Genomic DNA, 21,015 nt, shown 5'->3' with positions numbered 1-21,015 from the left:
CAAAGTAACCACAAAGTTGCCAGCAACATGTTTGCCTAGTGTATGGAGGCCTTTAGGAAATTTTTAAGTGCTCAAAAACTTAGCCAAAGACCCGGCATTGTACATGTACATTGTTCATGTGTTACGAATAAACTATTCTGATCAAAATTGTGCTTTTTTTGCAAATTTTGAAGTTGCTCAAAAATTTGGCAAAAGACCATGGACTACTAATACAAAAATTAATATCAAGTAGGATTCACCGTACTACTTCATTGAAAAGTAATGGAAACAAGGATAACTGCAATTCCAAACAAAATTAATGACTACCCCCTCGATCAGACTACCCATACTAACAAAAAATCAAAATGAAAATCCTTGTCTTGTTATGCAAATTCTTCTCTACATAGACTAAATTGGACTACTAAGTAAGAAACTACTGATCATTACTATACAGCATTAACAATTAGTAGGGCGAATTTATAAATATTGATAGTGGGTGAAGCCAAGTCTTTGAAAATGGCTGACTCACAGCATAAATTATTGGCCAGACTAATGCTTTACATGCCATACCACTGCCCATGCCACCATTTAATTATTTGTGTTGTTGAAATACTATAACAATAAAAGATTATTACCTGAGACCTGCTCCACTAAAAGTGACTGGACCTTTTAATCATGATTCAAGCAATGAAGCATGCTGCCACGTGGCCTTGCTGTCCCAATCTAAGCCTATACTGCGCGTGCGCACATTCGATATTCCTAAAAAAGGAGGCGGAGTACATTCACATTCTACCACGCCCCTAGGCGTAGCACACTAAAATGGCGACTGGTGACTTTGGCAAGTTTGTCAGCAGAGTGAAACAGAGCGCAATATCTGTAGCAGGAGAGCTCACTCCTGTCTTGAAGGTATGAGAAAATTGTTTCCTCTCAGGCCTTTATTTATGCTTTAGAATTCCAAATTTCGTGAATCTGGAATGATCACTCCTGACGAGGTTAGCTCTTTTTTTGTACATAATTAATCCCTCATCTTAAAATGATATGTGCCATGTATCATTACAATCAACAGTTTGTAAGTATGATTTGTTCTAGTATGCCTTTCACTAGTTTAGTCTTGACTGAGATGTGCCAGCAGGTTTATGCCTCTCTTGAATTTATGCTTCAATGAATGTAATAATGTGTTATGCCAGGAAGGTTATTCTGACAAGTTTTTTTGTGATGGAGCTCTCACATGTAGTCAGGCATATTGGGCGGCAAGAAGGTATACATAATGGATGGAGATATAGAAACAAACTAGGATTTTTAAAGAAGAAATCATATTTGATTATAGAGAGCCCTGCACTCAATGCCTTCGTCATCTCCTACCTCTCTCTAGCCTGGGATATCAACTGTAACGTTTATTCACATTCTCTCTATTCTACCATGCACATTCTTGCTGCCCAATGTGGCTGAAAATTTAGCTTTAATTTATTTCCACCCTCCCATTAATTACTTTTGTGCTAGAGCTGTAACTTCTTAAAATTGATCTATTTTGCCAATTTTCGTGCAGTTTAAAATTACTCATTAAAGCAGCATTTGTCTATCTAATTTTTGTAGTTTGTCGCTGCAGGAGATCAACTGGTATACCACTGTCCTACATGGCAATGGTGAGGATATTATTATAGTCTGATGCATATACAAGTTTGTTTGTAGGGAATCTGGAGAAGCATCACGACGTAAAAGTTACCTACCAAATGGCAAGCAATTTTTAGTGACAAGAAAAGGTAACTAATGCTATAGACCATGCTGTAATTTAGACTATGTGTCTGTATAGTGCCTTGCTACAGAAGATGTCATCAGATGTCTGTTCTTCCTGAGAATGAAAAAGTTATTAAATTGAATCAAGATGATGCTGAAGATGAAGGCTGGGTTGATACGCATCATGGAATAAGTAAGTTCAATTTGAATAGTCACGCCATTCATTACTGGGACCCTAGGCAAAAAATAACATTTTAGTAGAATATTTTCCTTTGTATCAAATGTGTATGACTTACTGTTTGAAGTGATGATTATACTCTTTTTTCAATGTGTTTACAGCTTTAGATCAGACTGGTAATGATGATGCACAGATGATGACATTAACTGATGAGAAACAAAAGGAACCCACACCACAAACAGTAATGAAATAATTTTTTAGGCATAAATATCTTTTTATAAAAAATTAGAAATATTGGCCCTTTGTCATGAGTAGACATGAGGTCAATTATAATTTGTAATTGTAATTACATAATTCTAATTGTAATTTAGCCCTAAGCCTAAACAGTACATGCCGGTATGTGATTGGAATTTTTATCAGAATTGAGTTGTGATGGTGTACTAACAGTTACCTTAAGCCACTTGACATTGCATGATCATATGTGCATGCATTGTACACATGCCCAGTACAGTGCTCAGCTTTATGCCAGCTCATGAGCTGTGCTGTTTAGCTTGCTCAGTCAAACTTTGTACAAAACCCTGATCCGTTGTATGTGGTCAAAAATGGCTAGGAGAGAATATTCCATTTTATGATTTTTATACGTATAAATGTTCTGATGTTTGAGTTGATTATTGGATTTTTATTAATTTGCTCCAAAATCTGGCAAGAAACCCTGTATATTAAATTGGCCAAGCTTTTCCAAAAATATAAACGTGAGAGTTCTTAATTTTTCCTGATACATATACATGTACTGATGTTGTATAGAAAGTTTGAGCAAATTTTTATCAAAATTGGATTTATTATAAATTTTAATTCACCCAAAAATTTTGCCAAAAATGTCAAAGAGAGAATTTTTAATTTTATAATTTTTCCTGATACATATTAGATCTACTAATATTGTATAGAAAGTTTGAGAGGATTCTAATGAAAATTGGATTTTTTAATGAATTTTTGAAGCTCAAAAAATGGCCCCAAGACCCTGTACTTTAGTACGTAGTCTTGGGTCAAATTTTTTCAAAAATGTCTAGAATAGAATTCTCCATTATTATATTTTCTTTCTGATACATGTACATATACATGTTGTTATGTCATATATCTTATTAATTTTTTTTAAATTAAGAAAGTTACATGTACTCCAAAAGCCGTGCAGTGCTTGTAAGCTCATGAAGTGTTGTTTACCTCACTTAAAATGCTTTTTGACAATATGTTATAACTTCTATGATATTTGAAATGTAACCAGTACTTCTACAGTTCAGCAGCATGCAGTCACCAACTCATAAACCAGTAACTTTTCTATTTTTAAAGAGCCGTGTTTGATGTTTCTTTTTCATGCAAAAACATAGTATTTGTAATTGAAATTACTTCAACATGACATACTTGAATTTGTGATTCTAATTGAGCCTATTTTCAAAAGAAGTGTACAGTACATGTAATTGAGATTGTAATTGAGGTTTTGTAATTGGCCTCAAGTCTGGTCATGAGTAGTATAATTAGTGGAAGTGTAGTCATTATGATTAATTACTAAATTGTGCCTGTTGTTGCTTATGGTAGTGAAGTGCATAAACAATGAATTCTGAATTACTTACAGGGTATGCAGTTAATGGGGATCAATAATGACGACAGTGACAGTGATGATGAAATTGTCATGGATATGGATGATTATGAAGATGATGATCCAGTAAGTCAGTGTGAGTCACTGTATTGTGTTTTATTTCTTTATAGGCTGTTGTAGCCGTTAAACCAGTGACAAAGAAACAAGATGAAAGTGTCGTCCTTCAGACCAGAACGTATGATCTAAACATCACTTATGATAATTATTACAGGACTCCTCGTTTGTGGCTTTTTGGTTACGATGAAGTTAGTGTATCAGTTTCAGTGTTGTGATATGCTTTATAAATATTTGTTTAGAATGGTAAACCTCTTACTGAAGATCAGATGTATGAAGATATAAGTCAGGTAATTAAAATTACATTTTGATTAAATAAATATGTAATAATTGCTTAGGATCATCTCAATAAAACTGTTACGATGGAACAGCATCCTCATTTACCACCACCACCAAGAGCTTCGGTACACCCTTGCAGGTAAAATGATAACAAGCATACTATACCATACATGCTATTGTTTGATAAGTAACTTTTAAAATCACAGTTTGTATTATTCATGTTTACACACATGCATATAGACATGCTGAGTTGATGAAGAAGATTATGTCAATGGTTGAAGAAGATGGCCGGGAATTAGAAGTTCATGCGTATCCTATTCAAAATCTTTGTTGTGTGCTACATTTATGTGCATTTGTAATGTCATTCAGTATAAGTTTAAATTCCTTTACCAAGTGCTTGACAGGTATTTATTGGTGTTCTTGAAATTTGTACAAGCAGTAATACCTACTATTGAGTATGATTATACTCACCAGCTATCTCTTACATCTACTTGAAAAGATACCAAACTGATATTTGTTTTTTGCTGTTAGCTGTAGCACTTAAATATTAACAATAAAATTATGTGTTTATACATGAATACATGATTGTAGTATTTTATTAAATAAAGTGTCAATTATTAAGTGAAAGAGAGTCTCTGAAGTTGTTCATATGTCATAAAAAACTGAAAGGTTATTAAGGAATATAACGAAAACATGTAGTTGTGTTTAACTGTGTATGCATAACTTTGATTAATAAAATAAATAAGGCCATCAGCATGTACTGCTAAATAATGGTACCATAAAAATAGCCCAACCTTTGACTATTACTACTAGTACTGGTGGATACAATTATGTTCCAAGGACCAAGCCTGAGATAGGAAGGTGTGAAACCTTTATAGAGTGCCATAAATCCTTCAGTTTTAATTGTCTAAAAACAATCAAAAACCTAAACATATTATCTTTAAAAATGATCAATACCTGTACACAGCAGTCGAATGAGCTTTGATAAAAGTGATGTAATTTAACCTTGCTAGTATTTTGATTCATCATTCTTGATTTGACTACATCAATAGGGTTTGTTGCTATAGCTCCCAATATACCAGCCAAGAAACTGGCAACAAAGTGAGTCATAACATCATTACCCTCAAATCCTACATAAAAGGTTCCATAAATTAAGTTAACACTAGATACCAGACATGTTACCTGATTGAATTAATATTTTCTTAAAGAAATCATATGATGGTAAGAGAACACCAGCAACTACAGCAGCTCTTTGAGAGGTAGGCCCAACTCCCTAAATTATATACCAATTGCTGAGTTGAAATCAAGTGTCTTACACGATATAATCCTTTAACACCTTCACTTTGATATAATTTAATAAATGCTAGAAATACATTTTGCCTCCTCTGGTACTCTATAGAAGTTGCAGCCTGCATTCTTACCTATGAATTAAATTAAAATACCAAACCAAAAAAGCATTACCGTATAGCGGGTATATTTCATCTGGGAAAATGTTCGTTCTAAGCAGGATTAGAAATTTTTGTTCGTTTTATTTTCGTTCTGAGCAGCCATTTTGCACACATGGCATTGAGGAAACGCCCTTTTCGTTTGGAAAATGTTCGTTCCACAAGGAATGAGAACGAAAAGAATGAAATTAAACTCGAACGGAATATACCCGCTATACGGTAATCATTTAATACCAAAAATAATAATTTTCACCTTCAGTACATCAGTAGGATTGGCTATTGCTGCTGCTATAGCACCAGCAGAAATCCCTGATATAATGTTCATGTAAAGCGTCTCAGTACCTGTAGACTATCAAATAAAAAAGAATATTCGCAATTGTCATTACCATTTGCGTATAAAGCTAATCTGGTTTTAAAGTAATGATACAGTCCTATCTTCATAGTGCCGTATGATGCCTGGCGTAGCAGTCCTGCTGGTAACCTACATATATTGATCATGCCTCACTCAATATCATTAACTCATTCACACTATTTCGTACCCATGATATAATGCCCTAAAGCCTTCTTCCCGGAATACCCTGTACAATGCATGGACCATCCCTCTATAACGGATTTCACTACAAGTTGCATCAGAGACTTGCCCTTGAACCTGAAGTCTGGTTTTAGCTGTATCTATAGGGAAAGTCCCTGAAGGGCCCAATAATATATAATGCAAAGGAACAGTGAAGATGTATATACCTATTTCTGCAGTGAGAGATGCCAACCCTCCATTAATGAAAGGCTTTAGTCTCACATCACTAGACACAGACATCGACGACATTGTCTTGTCTATGCTGCCTTGCTTGGAGTGGAGCTACGGAAACCACCTCGCCATTGCACAAGACTGGACACCGCCTTTTAATTATTAACTTTCAAATTTCAATCAAGAATTTCATTATTTTTAATTTTTTATAATAAAACATTGTGTGAGTCTTTTAGGCAATCAGACCCTTGAAGGATACAGCATCTAAGAAAGTAAATATAAAAAGTTACAAAGAGCAATATATACGTACCACTCTGACACGTGCTCCTAAAGCCCGTGCTGGTAGATTCTTCCTAAATTTAGCTCGGACGACACCATTATTACCATGAGACTTCATAACACGACCCCATATCACTCTGTGCTTACTAGGCTTTTTGTCACCTCTTGCTAAAATAAAACAAAAATATATATATAACTAGTTAGTTAATGTAAAGCCAGGCTAACCTTTCCCTCTCTTTTGTACTTTATAAACATATGCAACTCTTTTGCCAAAATAAAACTCGGTTTCCGGTTTGCTCTCCACGCCCTCAATTTTTATTAAAGACTGCTGAGTATGAAGGTTTCTTTTACCACGACGGTATGAAAGAAAAACGCCTTTACAATACAATCTAATGAAGAAAAATAATATAAAATGAAATAAGTAACTATTTATGATTATAAAAATAACAATCCAGGGGTTGAGACCGTTGAGTACACATTATTCAACAGAAATTTGTAGAGTGGATCTTACAAAATTAATACAGCAAAATACGTTCAACCAAATGCTTCCCAATAGCAATTGTGACGATTTTAAAAGTAGTAACCCTAAAATAGACAAGACCCACTTCTATTTTGTACAAATACAAACCACAAAAGGCAAAACTGTCATAAACCCATTAAAGAGAGATCTTCAGGAAATAGGTACCAAAGCACCTAAATTGGTAACTTATGTCACATAAAAATGACGGTGTATACATACTCAAAACATAACATTCATAAAACAATTCACTTTTCACAAAGACAGTAGCCTACTACCACCAAATGACAAATACTTGAAAAGTATTAATCTTAATAACATATTATACTACTACACCCTGCCATATATGTTGATAAAACACATTTAGTTTTAATTCAGCTCAAAATTGACATACAAGTAAATTACTAAACAATAAAAGTGAATTACCTAGTCATTCTTATTTTCTTTAAGTACAAAGCCCAGTGCTGGTAGTTATCCTACATACAAAGGACAGTTAATTAAAGCACAAAAATATAAGCATTTAGCATAAAGCACATCTATGTAATACGATGGAATAAGATTCGAAAACTTACCTACCCTTCTTCCTAGAGATCAACCACGTGGAATCAAAAGGAGAAAAATTCAGGAAATTATTCTAATTAATGCGCGAAAAATGAGGAGTTTCATGACAGTCAGCAAGGTGAATACTTTAACGATCTGTGTCATCTATTAACAATTTTTATAGCATTTCAGAAGAATATTAGATACTTCTTTAAGGAAATGTTATTCAGGAAATTCTGTAAGCTTAAGCAAACTAAGGCAGTGTGAGCAGTGTTAAACTGATTAAGCTGTGCATTTCTCCGTAGGAGCATGCTGAGTTATCAAGAATAAGAAACATTGGTATATCTGCACATATAGACTCTGGTAAGACAACTCTTACGGAAAGAGTGTTGTTTTACACTGGAAGGATTTCAAGTATGCACGAAGTATGTGGTAATTATGCATGATTATGTAATTAATATATAAGTAGATTTGATAGCTTCATCATTAATATAGTCTGCCCTATTGGGGACTAAATTTTGCAAGTAATTATACACACCGTATGTGAGATACTATTTGTAATCTTCCTTGCCCTATCCATATTCTTTAATGAATTTTTTTGGTCAAGGTCAAAAGCAACCTTTGTGGGCAAGCTGCTTTTAGTGCAGTGAAGCATTTTGTCAGGAGACATTCTGGCCTTTTATTGCTACTCAGGCATGCTTTAGATGAAGCCTCTTGTTTGTGTTTCTCAATGGATCTAGTAGCCATCTTGCCATCTAAATTTTGAGTATGGGTGGATACCGTAATTCAATAATTACTTGCACCCAATAGGGTCTATAAGACTGAACATCAGTGCTAGGATGCAAGCAATGCATTATGCTTCCTTACTAAAAAAGCGTCTTGTTATATTTTTGTAATGAATGCATGTACATTTGTGACACCATGTTTAATCAAATTGTAAAATCAGAATGTGATTTGTCTATTCCACTGTCTTGCCTTCTTATTGCTAGGTTAGAGGTAAGGACCAAGTTGGTGCTACTATGGATTTTATGGAACTTGAAAGACAGAGAGGCATTACAATTCAAGTCAGTCATTTACCCCTTTTGAAGGATTATTATTATCATTATCTTTAATCATTATTATTATGCAGTCAGCTGCTACATATGCATCATGGAAGGATAATGTTATTAACATAATTGATACACCAGGACATATTGACTTCACTATAGAGGTTGAGAGATCACTGAGAGTGTTGGATGGAGCAATTTTAGTCCTGTGTGCAGTAAGAGGAGTTCAAGTAAGTATGATGTACATAATTAATCAATGTATGTAATTGTATTTTGTAATGTAAAGTGTACATCATGTATTCTTACAAGTAGTACAACATTTAAGACCAAATTGTTAGCACTGTGTAACAATGACATGATATGTATAGTTAGAATTATTTAATTTACTAGCTAGTCTTTCATAATGAAGATTTTAGTAAGACACAATAGAGGTACTAACAGCATGCTCCATGAGCTGACAAGTACATGTAAGCACGGCACGATACATGGCTTTTGGACCAACTTTAATAGTTTATAAAAATCTAATTTTGATCAGAATCAGTTCAAAATTGGGTTTTCCCAAAATGTGCTAAGCCAAGCATTACATCAAACTTTGGAGACCCTGCAGTGCATGCCTGATGAGGATATTAGTAACATGTACTTTAACCCAAAGTTCAATATGACACTTTTATTCTTGTTCATTAAAAATTTTTATAATTGTCGTTTTTATTTTAGTGGCTTTTGTTAGTCCACTAGCTGTCTCTGACCAAATTGACAATAATTATTGATTTTGCCCGCTTCTTATCCATTAAATGGATATTTTTCCATTGTTTCAATCCTCATTATGCTAGTGTACTGTTATATAGAGTCAAACATTCACTGTCAACAGACAAATGAACAGATACAAGGTCCCTCGGATTGCATTTGTAAATAAATTGGACAGAACTGGAGCAGATCCTGAAAGAGTGCTCTCACAACTGAGGTTAGTGTAACATACAGTATACTAGCATATAGTATTGGTGTATGTGTAGGAGTAAATTACATTACAATGCTGCACTGCTGCACTTACCCATTGGACTAGAGTCTGAGAATAAAGGAATAATTGATATCATTGATAACAAGGCATTATACTTTAAAGGAGATTTTGGGTAGGTACTAGATACTAATACATGTATACTTGTACATATAGCTATGTGTATCCAGTCACTTTTGAGGGACTATTTGTGAGAAAAATGATGGAATTGCATGGGCATGAAAATGTCGCAAAATATACTTTTTGTGACCATAGGAATTCATTTTACACAAGCAAAAGTTATTGTTTTCAAGTGTCCAATTGTCCATGCCATTAACCCGTTAAGGTAGAATATAGTTTAGTAATAATCATTAGATTTCATAACTTGCATTCCTTAATGTAACTCAGCTTAGCAATTAAAATCTTCCCAAACATAATCTGGCGTTACGTTCTGCCCTTTTGCCCACCCACTAATTGGACCCACTATTTAAATCACATGATCTCTTGCATTGTGTATATAGTTAGTGTTGAATTATTATGGCTGCATGTTCCTAATAATTGCACAGAAATTTTTGTGTCTCCTCCTGCATGGGTATTGATATACATGTAACATGAAATCTTAATTATTGTAATGTATAATGTTTAGTGAAGAAGTAATTGAGAGTGACGTACCTTCTGATATGGCGTCTCTTGTTGAAATGAGAAGGGATGAGTTGATAGATGCTGTTGCTAATGTTGATGAGAAATTATGTGACATATATTTATCAGATCAAACCCCATCTCCCCCTGAACTACGAGTAAGAATAAATGTACATGTATTTACAATGTAACTTTTACATGAATTTTACGTGTACATGTAGTCAGCTATTCGTCGTGCTGTCATTTCTCGGACTTTTATTCCAGTACTGATGGGCAGTGCTCTCAAGAATAAAGGGATTCAGCCATTGCTGGATGCTGTAGTACATTATTTGCCAAATCCTTCTGAAGTTGTGAACTATGCCATTGATAGTAGTTCTAGGTATTTTAGTTTTATTGTGTTAGCTTATTTCTATTAATATGATAGTGATGATTCAACTGTTGTCATGAATCCATCTCGAGATAATAAGCTCCCATTTGTTGGATTGGCATTCAAACTAGAGGTTGTCTTTAATTACCGAAAATTTTGATGACTTGTTGTGTAGGCTGGGAAATTTGGCCAGTTAACTTATATACGTGTGTATCAAGGCTTTATTAAGAGAGGTGACTGGATGACTAATACCAGAACAAAGAAAAAAGTGCGGATATCACGTCTTGCAAGAATGCATTCAGATGAAATGGAGGTATAATATTACTTTAAATGTTGTATAATATTTAATTATAATACTGTTACTGATAGGATATAAATGAAGCAATGGCTGGGGATATTTGTGCATTCTTTGGTGTCGAGTGTGCTTCAGGAGATACCTTTACTGCTGTCTCTTCACCACCTTATACAATGGTACTATGAATTTAATTATTATGATATTTTAATTCTTAAAATTGTAGGAATCTATCCATGTCCCTGATCCTGTAATTTCACTTTCTATTAAGCCACAAAATAAGGTTATTCATCTTACTCTAGATTAATTTTTCATATAAATTATCATTTTAGTGGGATTTAGAAAAGTTTAGCAAAGGACTTGCTAGGTTTCAAAAGGAAGATCCGACTTTTAGAATTCACTTTGAAAAGGAAAGCAAAGAGGTCAGTTTCTAGTTTTATTGCTTTGTTTCAATAATATCATTAGACTATCATGTCAGGAATGGGAGAACTTCACTTGGAAATTTATACTGAGGTACTGTCTTGTTTTATGTACAATAATGTTGGAATTGCTGCCTTTTAATATTAATTAATAATAATTATTTTTAAGAGAGAGAGGGGGGAGAAATAGAGAATAAAATGATGTCTTAATCTTTATTTGGATTTTGTAAATTTGCAATTTGTATCATTTAGAAAATATTAGTAATATCACTTCTTTTATTCTGGCTATGTAGAGAATGCGAACTGAATATGATTGTCCCTGTATAACTGGAAAGCCTAAAGTGGCTTTTCGTGAATATATTACTACCCCAGTTAGGTAAGCACATTATGCGTGTATGTCTAGTTGTGATTGATGAGGGAATTTGTATGCCAGCAAGTAGTGCATGTTTATTTCGCTACTTTTACTTTCATATTATGATTCATATATACAGTACATGTAGTTTCACCTATTGAAACTTCTTAAAAACAGGACAGAAAAAGTATAAGTGTTAAAGCAATCATTTGTGGGCACACATTTGTAATAGTGGTTTTAAACCCCAAGCTTTCTAGCTAGTGAAATGAATAAATACTAGCTGGTAGCCTGGCACTACTACTAGGCATTGTAGTGTAAACATTATTTTAGTATCATTTTCAGTAACACCGTTTTATTCTTTAATGTTGTAGTTTTGATTATCAGCACAAGAAGCAGACCGGAGGAGCTGGACAGTATGGTCGTATTATTGGACAGTTAATTCCTCTAACTGGTGACGAATTGACTGATCTTCAGTTTGAAGATGTTACAATTGGAATGAATATACCCAAGCATTTTGTCCCAGCAATTGAGAAAGGATTTTTAGAAATTTGTGATGAAGGTTAGTGTTCTAAAAACAATCAATTACTTGATCTATACTTAGTGCTACCAAAAGTGGATAATTGTCCACTCTTGGTACTACTATAAATTGATTTAGGAATACTGTACGGTTGGTAATATTTGAGGGTCCAAAATTTCGTGTTTTCTCCAAAATGTCCTTATAGAAGCTAATATTCGTGGGTACAAATATTCGTGGATGGCAGTTAGCAAACTTCTTTTCACTTGGATCTACTGGACTAGCTTCCAACACATGGCTTATAGTGGAATATGGAGTAATAGACAAAGACTTTGGCTCCTCCACTGGCTTGGAAATGGTAGTTAGAGCTCTGCATGGCCCGTTAATTACTTTTTATGTGTGGGTGGGTAGGGGTTAAAATTTCATGGATAAAAATGAACCACGGAATTAACGAAAATTAATACCCCACAAAATTTACCAACCGTATGGTAGTAAAGGTGTGCATTTCATGTATACAAAATTTGCATTTTCCACAGGATTTTGGCATAGTGCTGTCCCAATCAGTTTTAAGAATTATACATTACCTGTTATATATTGTTAGGGTTTATAACTGGTCATAAAGCTGTTGGTATGCTGATGAGATTAGAGGATGGTGCCTCTCATTCTGTTGATTCAAGTGAGCTAGCCTTCAGACTGGCAGCAAGAGGAGCAGTCAGAACAGCCTTTCTTCAAGTAAAATTTTAAAGCTGTCATGTACTTAAGCCAAAAAAATTGTTGATTTTATTAGTGAAATTTATAGCAGTTATTTAGTGTTTTTATAAAGCATGGGTCATTAGTGAATTTTGCTTATGTCATCTACTCTTTTTGTTGCATAGTAATATTTGTCATATTTGTTATACTTCTTAGGGTAATCCAGTTATTCTAGAGCCCATAATGACAGTTGAAGTGGTAGCACCACAAGAGTATGAGGTAATTAATGTACTTTGCTTAATTGCTTATAGTAATTTGGATTATAATGTAACCGTAAACTGCAATCATTATATCATATACCGGTTTATTTTAAAAGTAAAATATTTTTGTGAATTTTGATATTTTTTTTCCGTCACAAGAAAAATATTTTAAATTATGAATTTTCTCTGTAAAGTATTTATTTTTAATAATTTTGTAAAATTTGTCCAAAATATTGATAAATCAGGTGACACATTTACATGTAAGTTGTCATTATCTCTATCAAAAAGATCTACAGCTATCAAAAAGATCCACTAGTGATAGTTTAAAGACAGGCCTACAAAGTTATCATAGTGACTTTCTATAACTATTGTTTCTTGCTGTTTAGAAATATGTGTAACTGTACAAACATTGATGGATTTTGATGAATTTGTCTGAATATTCGTATTTTCGGGCACCATGCTTTGAGAGCTGTTAACTTTTGTTGCACTCTTGCTAGAGCTACAATTATTTTTACGCAAATAAAGCACAACTATTACTATAATATTCTGCAGTTTCATGAGATGGAAAAGTATAGTTTTCCTAAAACGAGTATCCAAAAATGGGTGGTGCCCAATTATTGATTATAAAATTTACCGATAACAGAAATACTCTCCTAGCCATTTTTGATGGAAATATCTGTCCATCTCATGTGCTGGCAAGAGCCCAAATACTATACATAAATTTTAGTGAACAGTGTACCAATTTTGCATTTTTCCTAACTCTTAAAGCTGCCGGTACATGTTTCTAGTTTTACTTTTGTCCCATACTGTACACGTACATGTACATTTGTACATACTGTAACTGTGCTAACCATTTTATTACTGAAAAGTAAAACCATTTTTATTACTGAAAAGTAAAACATTATTCCAGATGGTAGTGCCCAGTCACCCCTGAAGAACCTTATTGTAACTGTTTACTTTGTTACAGTCTAAAAACACATTGATGTGTTTTTAGACTGTATGCTACAGACAGCTTATGCTTTAGACAGCTTTATGCTTTAGACTGTATGCTTTAGACAGCTTATGCTACAGACTTTATGCTTTAGACAGCTTATGCTACAACTTTACAGAGCAAGTACTCTAAATAGAATGTTTTGATTTCAGTGTTATTGCATGAGATAGATGTATTGTGGAATTTAAAACATTTTGTTTGGGTTATGTACATGTACTCATATGTAGCCTAGCCTACATTGCAAGTCTAATTTTTACACTACAATTTTAATGTACCATATATTTGTGTATCTTGTGCATTTATTATTGTAATTATTATTTATGCAATTTTTAGCGAGCTGTAATGAGTGGCCTTTCTAAACGTGGAGCAGTTATTACTGGTACTGAAGCTAGTGAGGACTATTTCACCTTGTTCACTAGAGTATGTTTAATAATTTCTGTCAGTGATACTAATTACTTTCATGTAGGTTCCATTAAACAACATGTTTGGCTATGCAAGTGAATTAAGGGCAAAGACACAGGTAATAATTAGCTGTTTCCAATCCATTAAAATTGTTTCTGCTTTTCCTTGTGGGATGGATCAGGCAAGCTTGGCCTTGTTAATATAAATTATGTGTGCAATATTTTGATAATCAAAATAAGCAATGCATGAACTGGGCATACATGTATGTATGGAAAATTTATGAATTTAATTAAAATGGTCCTACATGTATGTATGTATTTTTGTACTTGCCACAGGGTAAAGGAGAGTTTTCAATGGAATATTGTAAATATGATGTTGCTCCTGCTTTCGTACAAGCTGAACTGGTAAAACAATATCAAGATGAACTACAAGCGAAATCAAAACACTAACTTGTACTTTATATGATATTATTATTTATCATTGTTTTGTTAGCATGTGTGTAGTATTTATGTCAACAAAAGAGTAGTCTTAAATAATCATGTGAGCTGGGTGTGATAATGCATATCTGTTACTGGCACACTAGCTGTTCAGTTAAGAAGACAAGATGAGCTCTCAACCAGAATATACTGTCACTGAAATGCAAGAAGTAAGGATGCTTTTAGCTTTATCTGTTAATTGTCATGTGATAAATTAGACACAAGAGGGGGATATGGTGAGGTATGGATCAGTTGATCATCTTGATGTTAGAAGAGGAAGCATTGGAGCACATACCCTGGAGCATTATGCCAGTGCTCACTTCAGGAAAAGTAACACACGTGGTCGAAGAACCCTTAGGAGGACTTTTAGTGGCCAGCTCCATCACAGGCAACAGACTCGGAACAATTTGTGGCGATTTTCTCTTGATCCCATTCAAATTCCTTTATTGAAGAAAACATGTGAACTGTCTCAGGAGCTACAGCACAAAGCATGCTGTTGCTTTAGATATATCCTTAACTTTAAGTAGAACTTATATAATAGTGTGTACATGTATTGTCTTTCCTTGACTATCTTTGCACATATAATGAAGTATATGGGAGACTATCCAACTAGAAAATCCACCATCAAGACTGCTCTTACTGACAGCATATTCCAACCACCACTATCTCATGTATGCTATATTATGAATTATTCTCTGCATATGAACTGTATTGTTCTGTAGGAAGAGTTGCGTGATGAGATATACTGTCAGATAGTGAAGCAGGTTACACAAAACAGGAAGAGGTAGTCAAACTCTACAATACATTTAGTTAGTTTATTTCAACAGATCAAGCGAAGAACGTGGCTGGGAACTTCTGTGGTTTATATCTGGTTTGTTTTCACCTTCTGATCCTGACCTTTTAAATGAATTGGAGTTGTTTGCTCAGTCCTATAAAGAACTCTGGCCTGTTGCTTCAGACATACAAGAACGATTATTTACAGTCTCAAAGTGAGTGTAAATATTGAAATTAGACTTAATATTATTATTTACAGAGTTCCTTTTTGCCGTATATATCCACCTCATATTACTGAGGTAAATGCCATTCAAAACAAGACACAGAATCTTTACCAGAGAATATTAATTCCTGATGAATCTAGTCAAGTAATCATTTTGTGATTTGCATTTGTATTGATTGTATCGTTTTAGGCAGTTCAAATTCACTCTTTGCTCAAGTGTCAAGAGATTTGCTCTCAACTTGTTGAACTGTTGGGTCTTCAATCAGCTGACGGATTTGGGCTTGTATTAACTACAGAGAATGATGTTTTTGCAAGCTACAGTGATGACTATTTCATGGATTTTTTACATGAGTCAACCAAGCATGTTTATTCTACTGGCTCTGGTATGCCTCATGTATATACATGTACATGGCTTTTATTCTGTAGTACATCTACTTCTAACAGATAGTGATGATCTATATCAAATTGTGTTTGTCAAAATACATTATGTTAACACTGATGTTGGATGTGATTACACTGCTGATATAGTGTTTCATTTTCCTCAGGTAAATGTAATATGACAATTTTTGTAAAATAGGTACTAATTTTACAAATTACTGCTAACTTAGATTCATGTTTTCATCAATTATAGCTATCAATGTGAAGTGTGTTGAAATATATTTTGTTTGCCACAATATAGGAGTTGTCAAAATATCTTCATGGCTGTTACAGGGTCAGTGCTGACGAAGCAACTCAAATTGGCTCGTACATATATCGTTCAAAGTTTGGTTCTCAACCTTTTCACCTTGATAGTTTTAAGTACATTCATAACATTTCACATATAACTGCCATATATATCACTTATAGTACCCTAATACCTGATTTAGTTCCTTTGCAGTCATACACAGAGCACACCTTAGTAGACTGGGAAGATGTAAGTGTCAATTTAATAACCATACATTTGCAGTAACCTTTTTTAACAGCAAATCTTAAGCAAATACAGGCAGCATTCTATTTTATCGCCCGAAGAAGCAAAAATTAGCTTCTTAAAATGCTTAAGTAGATGGCCTGTCTTTGCATCACATTTCTTCGAAGTTACAGTAAATAATTGATTTTTAGCTACAATTTATCATTATTTTTTTAGCAATATCTTGGCTTAGGGTTGAAAAGGGACAGAATACTTGCCATTAATCAGAATTACATATTACTTCTGAATGAAAACAATGTAAGTTCAGTGAGTGATTTATTTTAATAAAACTGCACATCTACAATACTGCATAGGATGTTGTGGAGTCACATTCCTTGTCTTCAGTAATCTCATGGAGCTATTCTGTTAAAGCACATCAGCTAAAGCTGTCACTAAAGACAGGAGTAGTGCTATCCCTTGTAACAACTCTAGTAAGTCATACTGTACATGGCCATTGTTGTTACTGCATTGTTATTTATGCCATAGTACTATGAGATAAGTCAGCTATTGACATACTATAGCAACTATGCCAGGACAAATAAAGACACAATTCATACAAAGCACAGGATATCAATATTATGTGACTCAATAGCATAATAATTATTAATGTAGCAAGTTAATATTATATTAATAGAAAAAGTTTGTTCTCAAAGCCATGGGGCCCATGAAAAATTGTCGAGCTCAATTACAAGGAACATCACAAAACCGAGAATAAAAGAACCACCAATTACTAGTGCTGGGGATATTGGAATACTGGCCAGTTTTGCCTATTTATTGAAGGACAATGCATACATGTACACTAATAATTGCTCATTACTTTTAGCTGAATGCTACCGCAATAGTTAACAAATGAGTCCAGGTCCAGTTGTGGTGTATCTCTGTAACTAAAAGGACGTGTTCTAATCTCTAGTGCAGTTTTTTTTAGCCAGCAGCCAGAATGAGTCACACGGGCAGCCTGCAAATCAAATTAATATACTGGTAATCAAATGAACTTTTCTGGTATATAATTAAGCCAAAAGTAATTTATTAGTCACATATTATTAAACAAAACCCAGATTAGTGTTGATAATAGCCTACTTGTATTAATGGTAGTAACAGCCACAGGACCCACTGTATAGTACCAAGTATAGAGGTTGTTGCCACTATAACAAGATCAGGATCAGAATGCTGCAACTTTTGAAGGCCCCACAATGCTAAAAAGAGCACCAATACAGTATTAAGTAAATATTTAATTTTTTAATTTTACAACTCACAGATAACTGAAGAATAAAGAAAAATGAACATCATAGAGCTAACAGCTCGTGACAAGTGTCCATTAAGTTTGTTCATAAACTGTCGAGCTGTATGAACTTGCTACATGTAAACAAAATTACATTAAAAAATCACGCTCTTTTTTAAACAGTTGAATACCTTGATAGCTTCATCAATTTCCCATTCTTTTGCTACTATACGATTACATATACTTTGAATGTAGTAGACCATGAGTTGGCACTGCATTGAATAGTTGATGACAGCAGCAGTGTAGGCAATGTCGAAGACAATGAAACCAAGCAAGGAAACAACAATCAAAATGAGTTTAACGATAACAGGGATACTATTAGAATAGATACAAAAATTAAACACGAATGAAGATACTAAGCCTACCGTCCCAAAAATTCGAAGTCTACATCTCTCTCATAATGATGAGCAAATACCCTCATAATACTGACACACAGTGAATACACAATCCACAACAATCCCAATAACAAAAAGAATCTAAAAATAACAATTTTCTGCATTATGATTCAAATACCAGATTAAATACCTTAATGATCTAATGAGATTCTTTGGTGAATAGCTACCAGTGCGAGATATAATACCCAAAAATACCTTAGAACAAATTCAATGTATGTACATGCACATGTATTATAATATACTTACTGTTTCAATAAAAGTAGAGAGGTATTCACTCAATTTAAAACGAAAAATATAGAGACCATAAAGGTAAGTTCCAACCAACAGAAAATCCAAAATAACAAGCGAACTGAAGATGTGATCAGAGCATGTTATTTCTGTTATATTTGTGACACTGTTTGGTGGATTAGATTCAATCTAAAAAATAAAATTTTAATTGGTACAGTCCGTAATTGTTGTAATGCCTCAAGGTTTATAGTAATGCACAGAAGAGACTCACCAAATCCCTACTGAAGCAGAGAAGTATTTGAGTGACACAAGACATTATCAGTAACACAGTTAAGAAGAATGGCCAGAAAAAGTTACAACACATAAAAGGCCATGTTCGCCGCACCTCATATGTCACAGCTTTGCATCTTCGCCAACCAATCTTATATCCAGAAAATAAATAAAATAGAAAAGAGTTACAATTTTTGCTTACGCATTTTAGGAAGATGTAGTATGGTGAAAGGACTGTTTTCTTACAGTTTTGTAAGGCAGTGGCTGTCATATCATCACCAAATGTATCGTTACCAATACTAGGTGCCTATGGGAAAAACAATTGATATCGTTACCCAACTGCAAGTACATACAATGACTGTAGTGAATCCACTAGAGTTTGGAGAGCTTGGATCATTTTGGAATTCATCGTCACCATTTATGTCAAAGTTAGACACCTAAAACAACATCAAATCATATAGTGTAGTAAAAATGTACCCGGTATTTGAACCCAATGGCATTATCGACTACTTTTTGATTAATAGAAAAATCACACTATGCACTCACTATTGTTCTAAACAGTAGTATAATTAGCATAGGATAAACCTATAGTGGTGGTTTTATAAACAATGAAGTTAGAGATGTCTTTCAACAAAGGAGTGATTAAAATATTAATGTTCTAGCCACAAAATTAGATTGTGTTATAGCTGAAAGGGGTTCATTCAAAAATCAAAAAGCTAGTTTCAGAGGGTGTAAATATTACGCATTTTAATATCATAGTGACAAACTGTTACTATTAAGAATAATAACCGGTAACATTGTTTTAGTCCAAAAATTGTTCAGAACAAGATTCTTCCCTTTGCTATTCTCTTCTATTAGATGAAAGGTCCTTCAAAATTAGATATATCAAGAGTGTTATTAAGCTATTCCACTAAGTCGTATGTTTGATAAGCAAAATTGGCAAGCAATTAGCCCAATGAACTTTCAATTGGCCCACACCTATAATACAAGCCCATAATAAAAGGTCATTTTGGGTAAATTTGCTGCAAAAGAATCAAATCCTTTATTTAACTGGAGCAAAAAACAGCACAAAATTTGACTGGATTGGCATTACCAAACAATCTGCTGAGCCACTTGCACAAGTTTCTGGCTACTATGTTGCTTCTCATGAATTCTTTCAATGTGCACAATGCAGCAATGTATATTGTTATTAGACAATGGGTAAAATGGCTCTATCAGCAATTAACCTATTGTTATACATTTCAGTAATAGCAAGAAATTTTAAAATATAAAGCAGAAAGAAAGCCCTATTCTCCCTGAAAAGTGTATAACATCTAATTATATATGATATATTCATCGATAATACTTATTTTAGTGGTGCCTTAAATAATTAGAATTAGCAGGTCACCATCACTCAATGTCCTTTTAATGCCATTTTAATAGATTTCTAAGTTTTTTGTATTAAGATAACATTTTCAATTCTTTTAAATTCCTAAATAAAATCATAAAGTACACTCCAATGACTCCATATCCCACACATTAGTGGGTCAATTACTGATACACTACCCCCAATCCATATTGCAATGATTGAAAAAAATCATAAATGGCTGTCTACCAGCCTGTGAAAGGAACCAAATTCGAGTGGCACATAATGAGCTAAAACTTACGAATGTTTTGGGACAAAAACTATTGAACTAACAGAAAAAATTTCAAAAACAATGGCACAGTAACATAAACTACATACTAAAGCACAAATAGTGAAAACCAAACACTATAGTCTCTGATAACTAGAGATAGTCTCTGATAACTAGAGTAGCCCAGACCAAGCCCACTATCGAAGTGCATGCATAGCTGGGCTGACAAACCTTTGGTACCTCATGAAGAGCATTGCTGTCCGTTAATTCTACACGAGTCTTGCCACTGCCATAATCAGGAATACTTTCTTCTCTCTCGTCACTGTATATTATACCACCCTCACTCATTTTGAGTCGGGCTAAAAGTTGTATTTCCTCGTCTATGACTAACTTCTGTGGCTTGTAATTGTTGTAGTAGCAGTAGCCACTCCTCTGTTGTCACACGTGACA

The 21,015-nt window shown here is 34.0% G+C and overlaps 6 protein-coding genes and 1 long non-coding RNA gene across 11 annotated transcripts in view; 3 read left to right on the top strand and 4 right to left on the bottom strand.

The window, feature by feature from the left end:
* LOC109584722 (uncharacterized) overlaps window positions 1-698 on the bottom strand; it is a 2,813-nt gene extending 2,115 nt beyond the window's left edge. For both annotated transcript variants that reach the window (XR_002186152.1, XR_002186153.1), the window contains exon 1: window positions 615-698. This is a non-coding gene — a long non-coding RNA (uncharacterized LOC109584722). The remainder of the gene's footprint in view (window positions 1-614) is intronic.
* Window positions 699-779: 81 nt separating this feature from the next.
* Window positions 780-4,482, top strand: LOC100633985 (ubiquitin-like-conjugating enzyme ATG3). Its single transcript, XM_003388950.3, has 12 exons — window positions 780-885; window positions 930-971; window positions 1,573-1,622; window positions 1,669-1,739; window positions 1,790-1,906; window positions 2,053-2,132; window positions 3,519-3,608; window positions 3,653-3,787; window positions 3,839-3,886; window positions 3,935-4,014; window positions 4,116-4,184; window positions 4,280-4,482. Exons 1-12 carry the CDS (start codon window positions 799-801, stop codon window positions 4,368-4,370), a joined length of 960 nt encoding a protein of 319 aa, XP_003388998.1. The 5' UTR covers window positions 780-798; the 3' UTR covers window positions 4,371-4,482.
* Window positions 4,389-6,213, bottom strand: LOC100635363 (kidney mitochondrial carrier protein 1-like). The gene is made up of 9 exons (XM_011407743.2): window positions 6,059-6,213; window positions 5,860-6,007; window positions 5,707-5,801; window positions 5,574-5,662; window positions 5,192-5,296; window positions 5,058-5,148; window positions 4,833-5,005; window positions 4,702-4,782; window positions 4,389-4,537 (listed from the first exon to the last, which is right to left on the bottom strand). The coding sequence occupies exons 1-9, from the start codon at window positions 6,138-6,140 to the stop codon at window positions 4,493-4,495; spliced, it is 909 nt and encodes a 302-aa protein (XP_011406045.2). The 5' UTR covers window positions 6,141-6,213; the 3' UTR covers window positions 4,389-4,492.
* A 23-nt stretch (window positions 6,214-6,236) lies between these two features.
* On the bottom strand, window positions 6,237-7,508 carry LOC100633858 (60S ribosomal protein L35a-like). Of its 2 annotated transcripts, none has more exons than XM_003388949.3 (5): window positions 7,431-7,508; window positions 7,285-7,334; window positions 6,567-6,730; window positions 6,373-6,509; window positions 6,237-6,326 (listed from the first exon to the last, which is right to left on the bottom strand). In XM_003388949.3, the coding sequence occupies exons 2-5, from the start codon at window positions 7,290-7,292 to the stop codon at window positions 6,303-6,305; spliced, it is 333 nt and encodes a 110-aa protein (XP_003388997.1). In that variant the 5' UTR covers window positions 7,293-7,334; window positions 7,431-7,508; the 3' UTR covers window positions 6,237-6,302. The 2 variants fall into 2 exon arrangements, with proteins under 2 accessions (XP_003388997.1, XP_011406044.1); XM_011407742.2 differs by having other exon boundaries at window positions 7,435-7,478.
* On the top strand, window positions 7,475-14,894 carry LOC100635238 (elongation factor G, mitochondrial-like). Of its 2 annotated transcripts, XM_003388960.3 has the most exons (22): window positions 7,475-7,537; window positions 7,583-7,636; window positions 7,704-7,823; window positions 8,388-8,462; window positions 8,528-8,674; window positions 9,290-9,405; window positions 9,455-9,571; window positions 10,082-10,232; window positions 10,296-10,453; window positions 10,499-10,574; window positions 10,617-10,754; window positions 10,811-10,912; window positions 10,960-11,016; window positions 11,066-11,155; window positions 11,199-11,246; window positions 11,446-11,528; window positions 11,876-12,063; window positions 12,620-12,750; window positions 12,925-12,987; window positions 14,293-14,379; window positions 14,426-14,479; window positions 14,697-14,894. In XM_003388960.3, exons 1-22 carry the CDS (start codon window positions 7,511-7,513, stop codon window positions 14,808-14,810), a joined length of 2,196 nt encoding a protein of 731 aa, XP_003389008.1. In that variant the 5' UTR covers window positions 7,475-7,510; the 3' UTR covers window positions 14,811-14,894. The 2 variants fall into 2 exon arrangements, with proteins under 2 accessions (XP_003389008.1, XP_019856106.1); XM_020000547.1 differs by lacking the exons at window positions 7,475-7,537; window positions 7,583-7,636 and having other exon boundaries at window positions 7,736-7,812.
* Window positions 14,895-14,915: 21 nt separating this feature from the next.
* LOC105313928 (myosin-VIIa-like) lies at window positions 14,916-17,436 on the top strand. Its single transcript, XM_020000549.1, has 14 exons — window positions 14,916-15,007; window positions 15,056-15,344; window positions 15,417-15,508; window positions 15,560-15,621; window positions 15,665-15,826; window positions 15,871-15,979; window positions 16,025-16,217; window positions 16,279-16,379; window positions 16,514-16,632; window positions 16,681-16,747; window positions 16,797-16,913; window positions 16,958-17,038; window positions 17,095-17,211; window positions 17,267-17,436. The coding sequence occupies exons 1-14, from the start codon at window positions 14,966-14,968 to the stop codon at window positions 17,375-17,377; spliced, it is 1,662 nt and encodes a 553-aa protein (XP_019856108.1). The 5' UTR covers window positions 14,916-14,965; the 3' UTR covers window positions 17,378-17,436.
* Window positions 17,288-20,981, bottom strand: LOC100635115 (uncharacterized). 2 transcript variants are annotated; one of them, XM_011407741.2, is made up of 12 exons: window positions 20,797-20,981; window positions 19,306-19,389; window positions 19,155-19,259; window positions 18,954-19,103; window positions 18,701-18,871; window positions 18,585-18,649; window positions 18,425-18,535; window positions 18,191-18,374; window positions 18,034-18,133; window positions 17,858-17,973; window positions 17,598-17,735; window positions 17,288-17,547 (listed from the first exon to the last, which is right to left on the bottom strand). In XM_011407741.2, the coding sequence occupies exons 1-12, from the start codon at window positions 20,911-20,913 to the stop codon at window positions 17,428-17,430; spliced, it is 1,461 nt and encodes a 486-aa protein (XP_011406043.2). In that variant the 5' UTR covers window positions 20,914-20,981; the 3' UTR covers window positions 17,288-17,427. The 2 variants fall into 2 exon arrangements, with proteins under 2 accessions (XP_011406043.2, XP_019856109.1); XM_020000550.1 differs by having other exon boundaries at window positions 20,806-20,981.
* Between the last annotated feature and the right edge of the window lie 34 nt (window positions 20,982-21,015).

This window comes from Amphimedon queenslandica, unplaced genomic scaffold (genome assembly GCF_000090795.2).
Source record: "Amphimedon queenslandica unplaced genomic scaffold, v1.1 AMPQUscaffold_13175, whole genome shotgun sequence".
Lineage (NCBI taxonomy): Eukaryota > Metazoa > Porifera > Demospongiae > Haplosclerida > Niphatidae > Amphimedon > Amphimedon queenslandica.
Note: the sequence above shows the minus strand (reverse complement) of the source record. Positions and strands in the feature narration are given on the sequence as shown.

Bases quoted from the DNA above. Each gene is read 5' to 3' on its own strand.
- LOC100633985 (XM_003388950.3), top strand. From the start codon at position 799: ATGGCGACTGGTGACTTTGGCAAGTTTGTCAGCAGAGTGAAACAGAGC. The intron at 3,788-3,838 runs GTTAGTGTATCA...ATATTTGTTTAG, and splicing joins GGCTTTTTGGTTACGATGAA to AATGGTAAACCTCTTACTGA. The intron at 4,185-4,279 runs GTATCCTATTCA...AGTGCTTGACAG, and splicing joins CGGGAATTAGAAGTTCATGC to GTATTTATTGGTGTTCTTGA.
- LOC100635363 (XM_011407743.2), bottom strand. From the start codon at position 6,140: ATGTCGTCGATGTCTGTGTCTAGTGATGTGAGACTAAAGCCTTTCATT. The intron at 5,663-5,706 runs GTAATGACAATT...GATAGTCTACAG, and splicing joins ATTAGCTTTATACGCAAATG to GTACTGAGACGCTTTACATG. The intron at 5,149-5,191 runs GTAAGACACTTG...TATATAATTTAG, and splicing joins GTGTTAAAGGATTATATCGT to GGAGTTGGGCCTACCTCTCA.
- LOC100633858 (XM_003388949.3), bottom strand. The intron at 6,510-6,566 runs GTTAGCCTGGCT...GTTTTATTTTAG, and splicing joins AGTACAAAAGAGAGGGAAAG to CAAGAGGTGACAAAAAGCCT. The intron at 6,327-6,372 runs GTACGTATATAT...TTACTTTCTTAG, and splicing joins TAGGAGCACGTGTCAGAGTG to ATGCTGTATCCTTCAAGGGT.
- LOC100635238 (XM_003388960.3), top strand. From the start codon at position 7,511: ATGAGGAGTTTCATGACAGTCAGCAAG. The intron at 7,538-7,582 runs GTGAATACTTTA...CAATTTTTATAG, and splicing joins GTTTCATGACAGTCAGCAAG to CATTTCAGAAGAATATTAGA. The intron at 9,406-9,454 runs GTTAGTGTAACA...GTGTATGTGTAG, and splicing joins AGAGTGCTCTCACAACTGAG to GAGTAAATTACATTACAATG.
- LOC105313928 (XM_020000549.1), top strand. From the start codon at position 14,966: ATGAGCTCTCAACCAGAATATACTGTCACTGAAATGCAAGAA. The intron at 15,008-15,055 runs GTAAGGATGCTT...GTGATAAATTAG, and splicing joins CTGTCACTGAAATGCAAGAA to ACACAAGAGGGGGATATGGT. The intron at 15,345-15,416 runs ATATCCTTAACT...CTATCTTTGCAC, and splicing joins AGCATGCTGTTGCTTTAGAT to ATATAATGAAGTATATGGGA.
- LOC100635115 (XM_011407741.2), bottom strand. From the start codon at position 20,913: ATGAGTGAGGGTGGTATAATATACAGTGACGAGAGAGAAGAAAGTATT. The intron at 19,390-20,796 runs GTTTGTCAGCCC...ATGTTGTTTTAG, and splicing joins CTCTTCATGAGGTACCAAAG to GTGTCTAACTTTGACATAAA. The intron at 17,974-18,033 runs GTGAGTTGTAAA...TGCTCTTTTTAG, and splicing joins TCTTTATTCTTCAGTTATCT to CATTGTGGGGCCTTCAAAAG.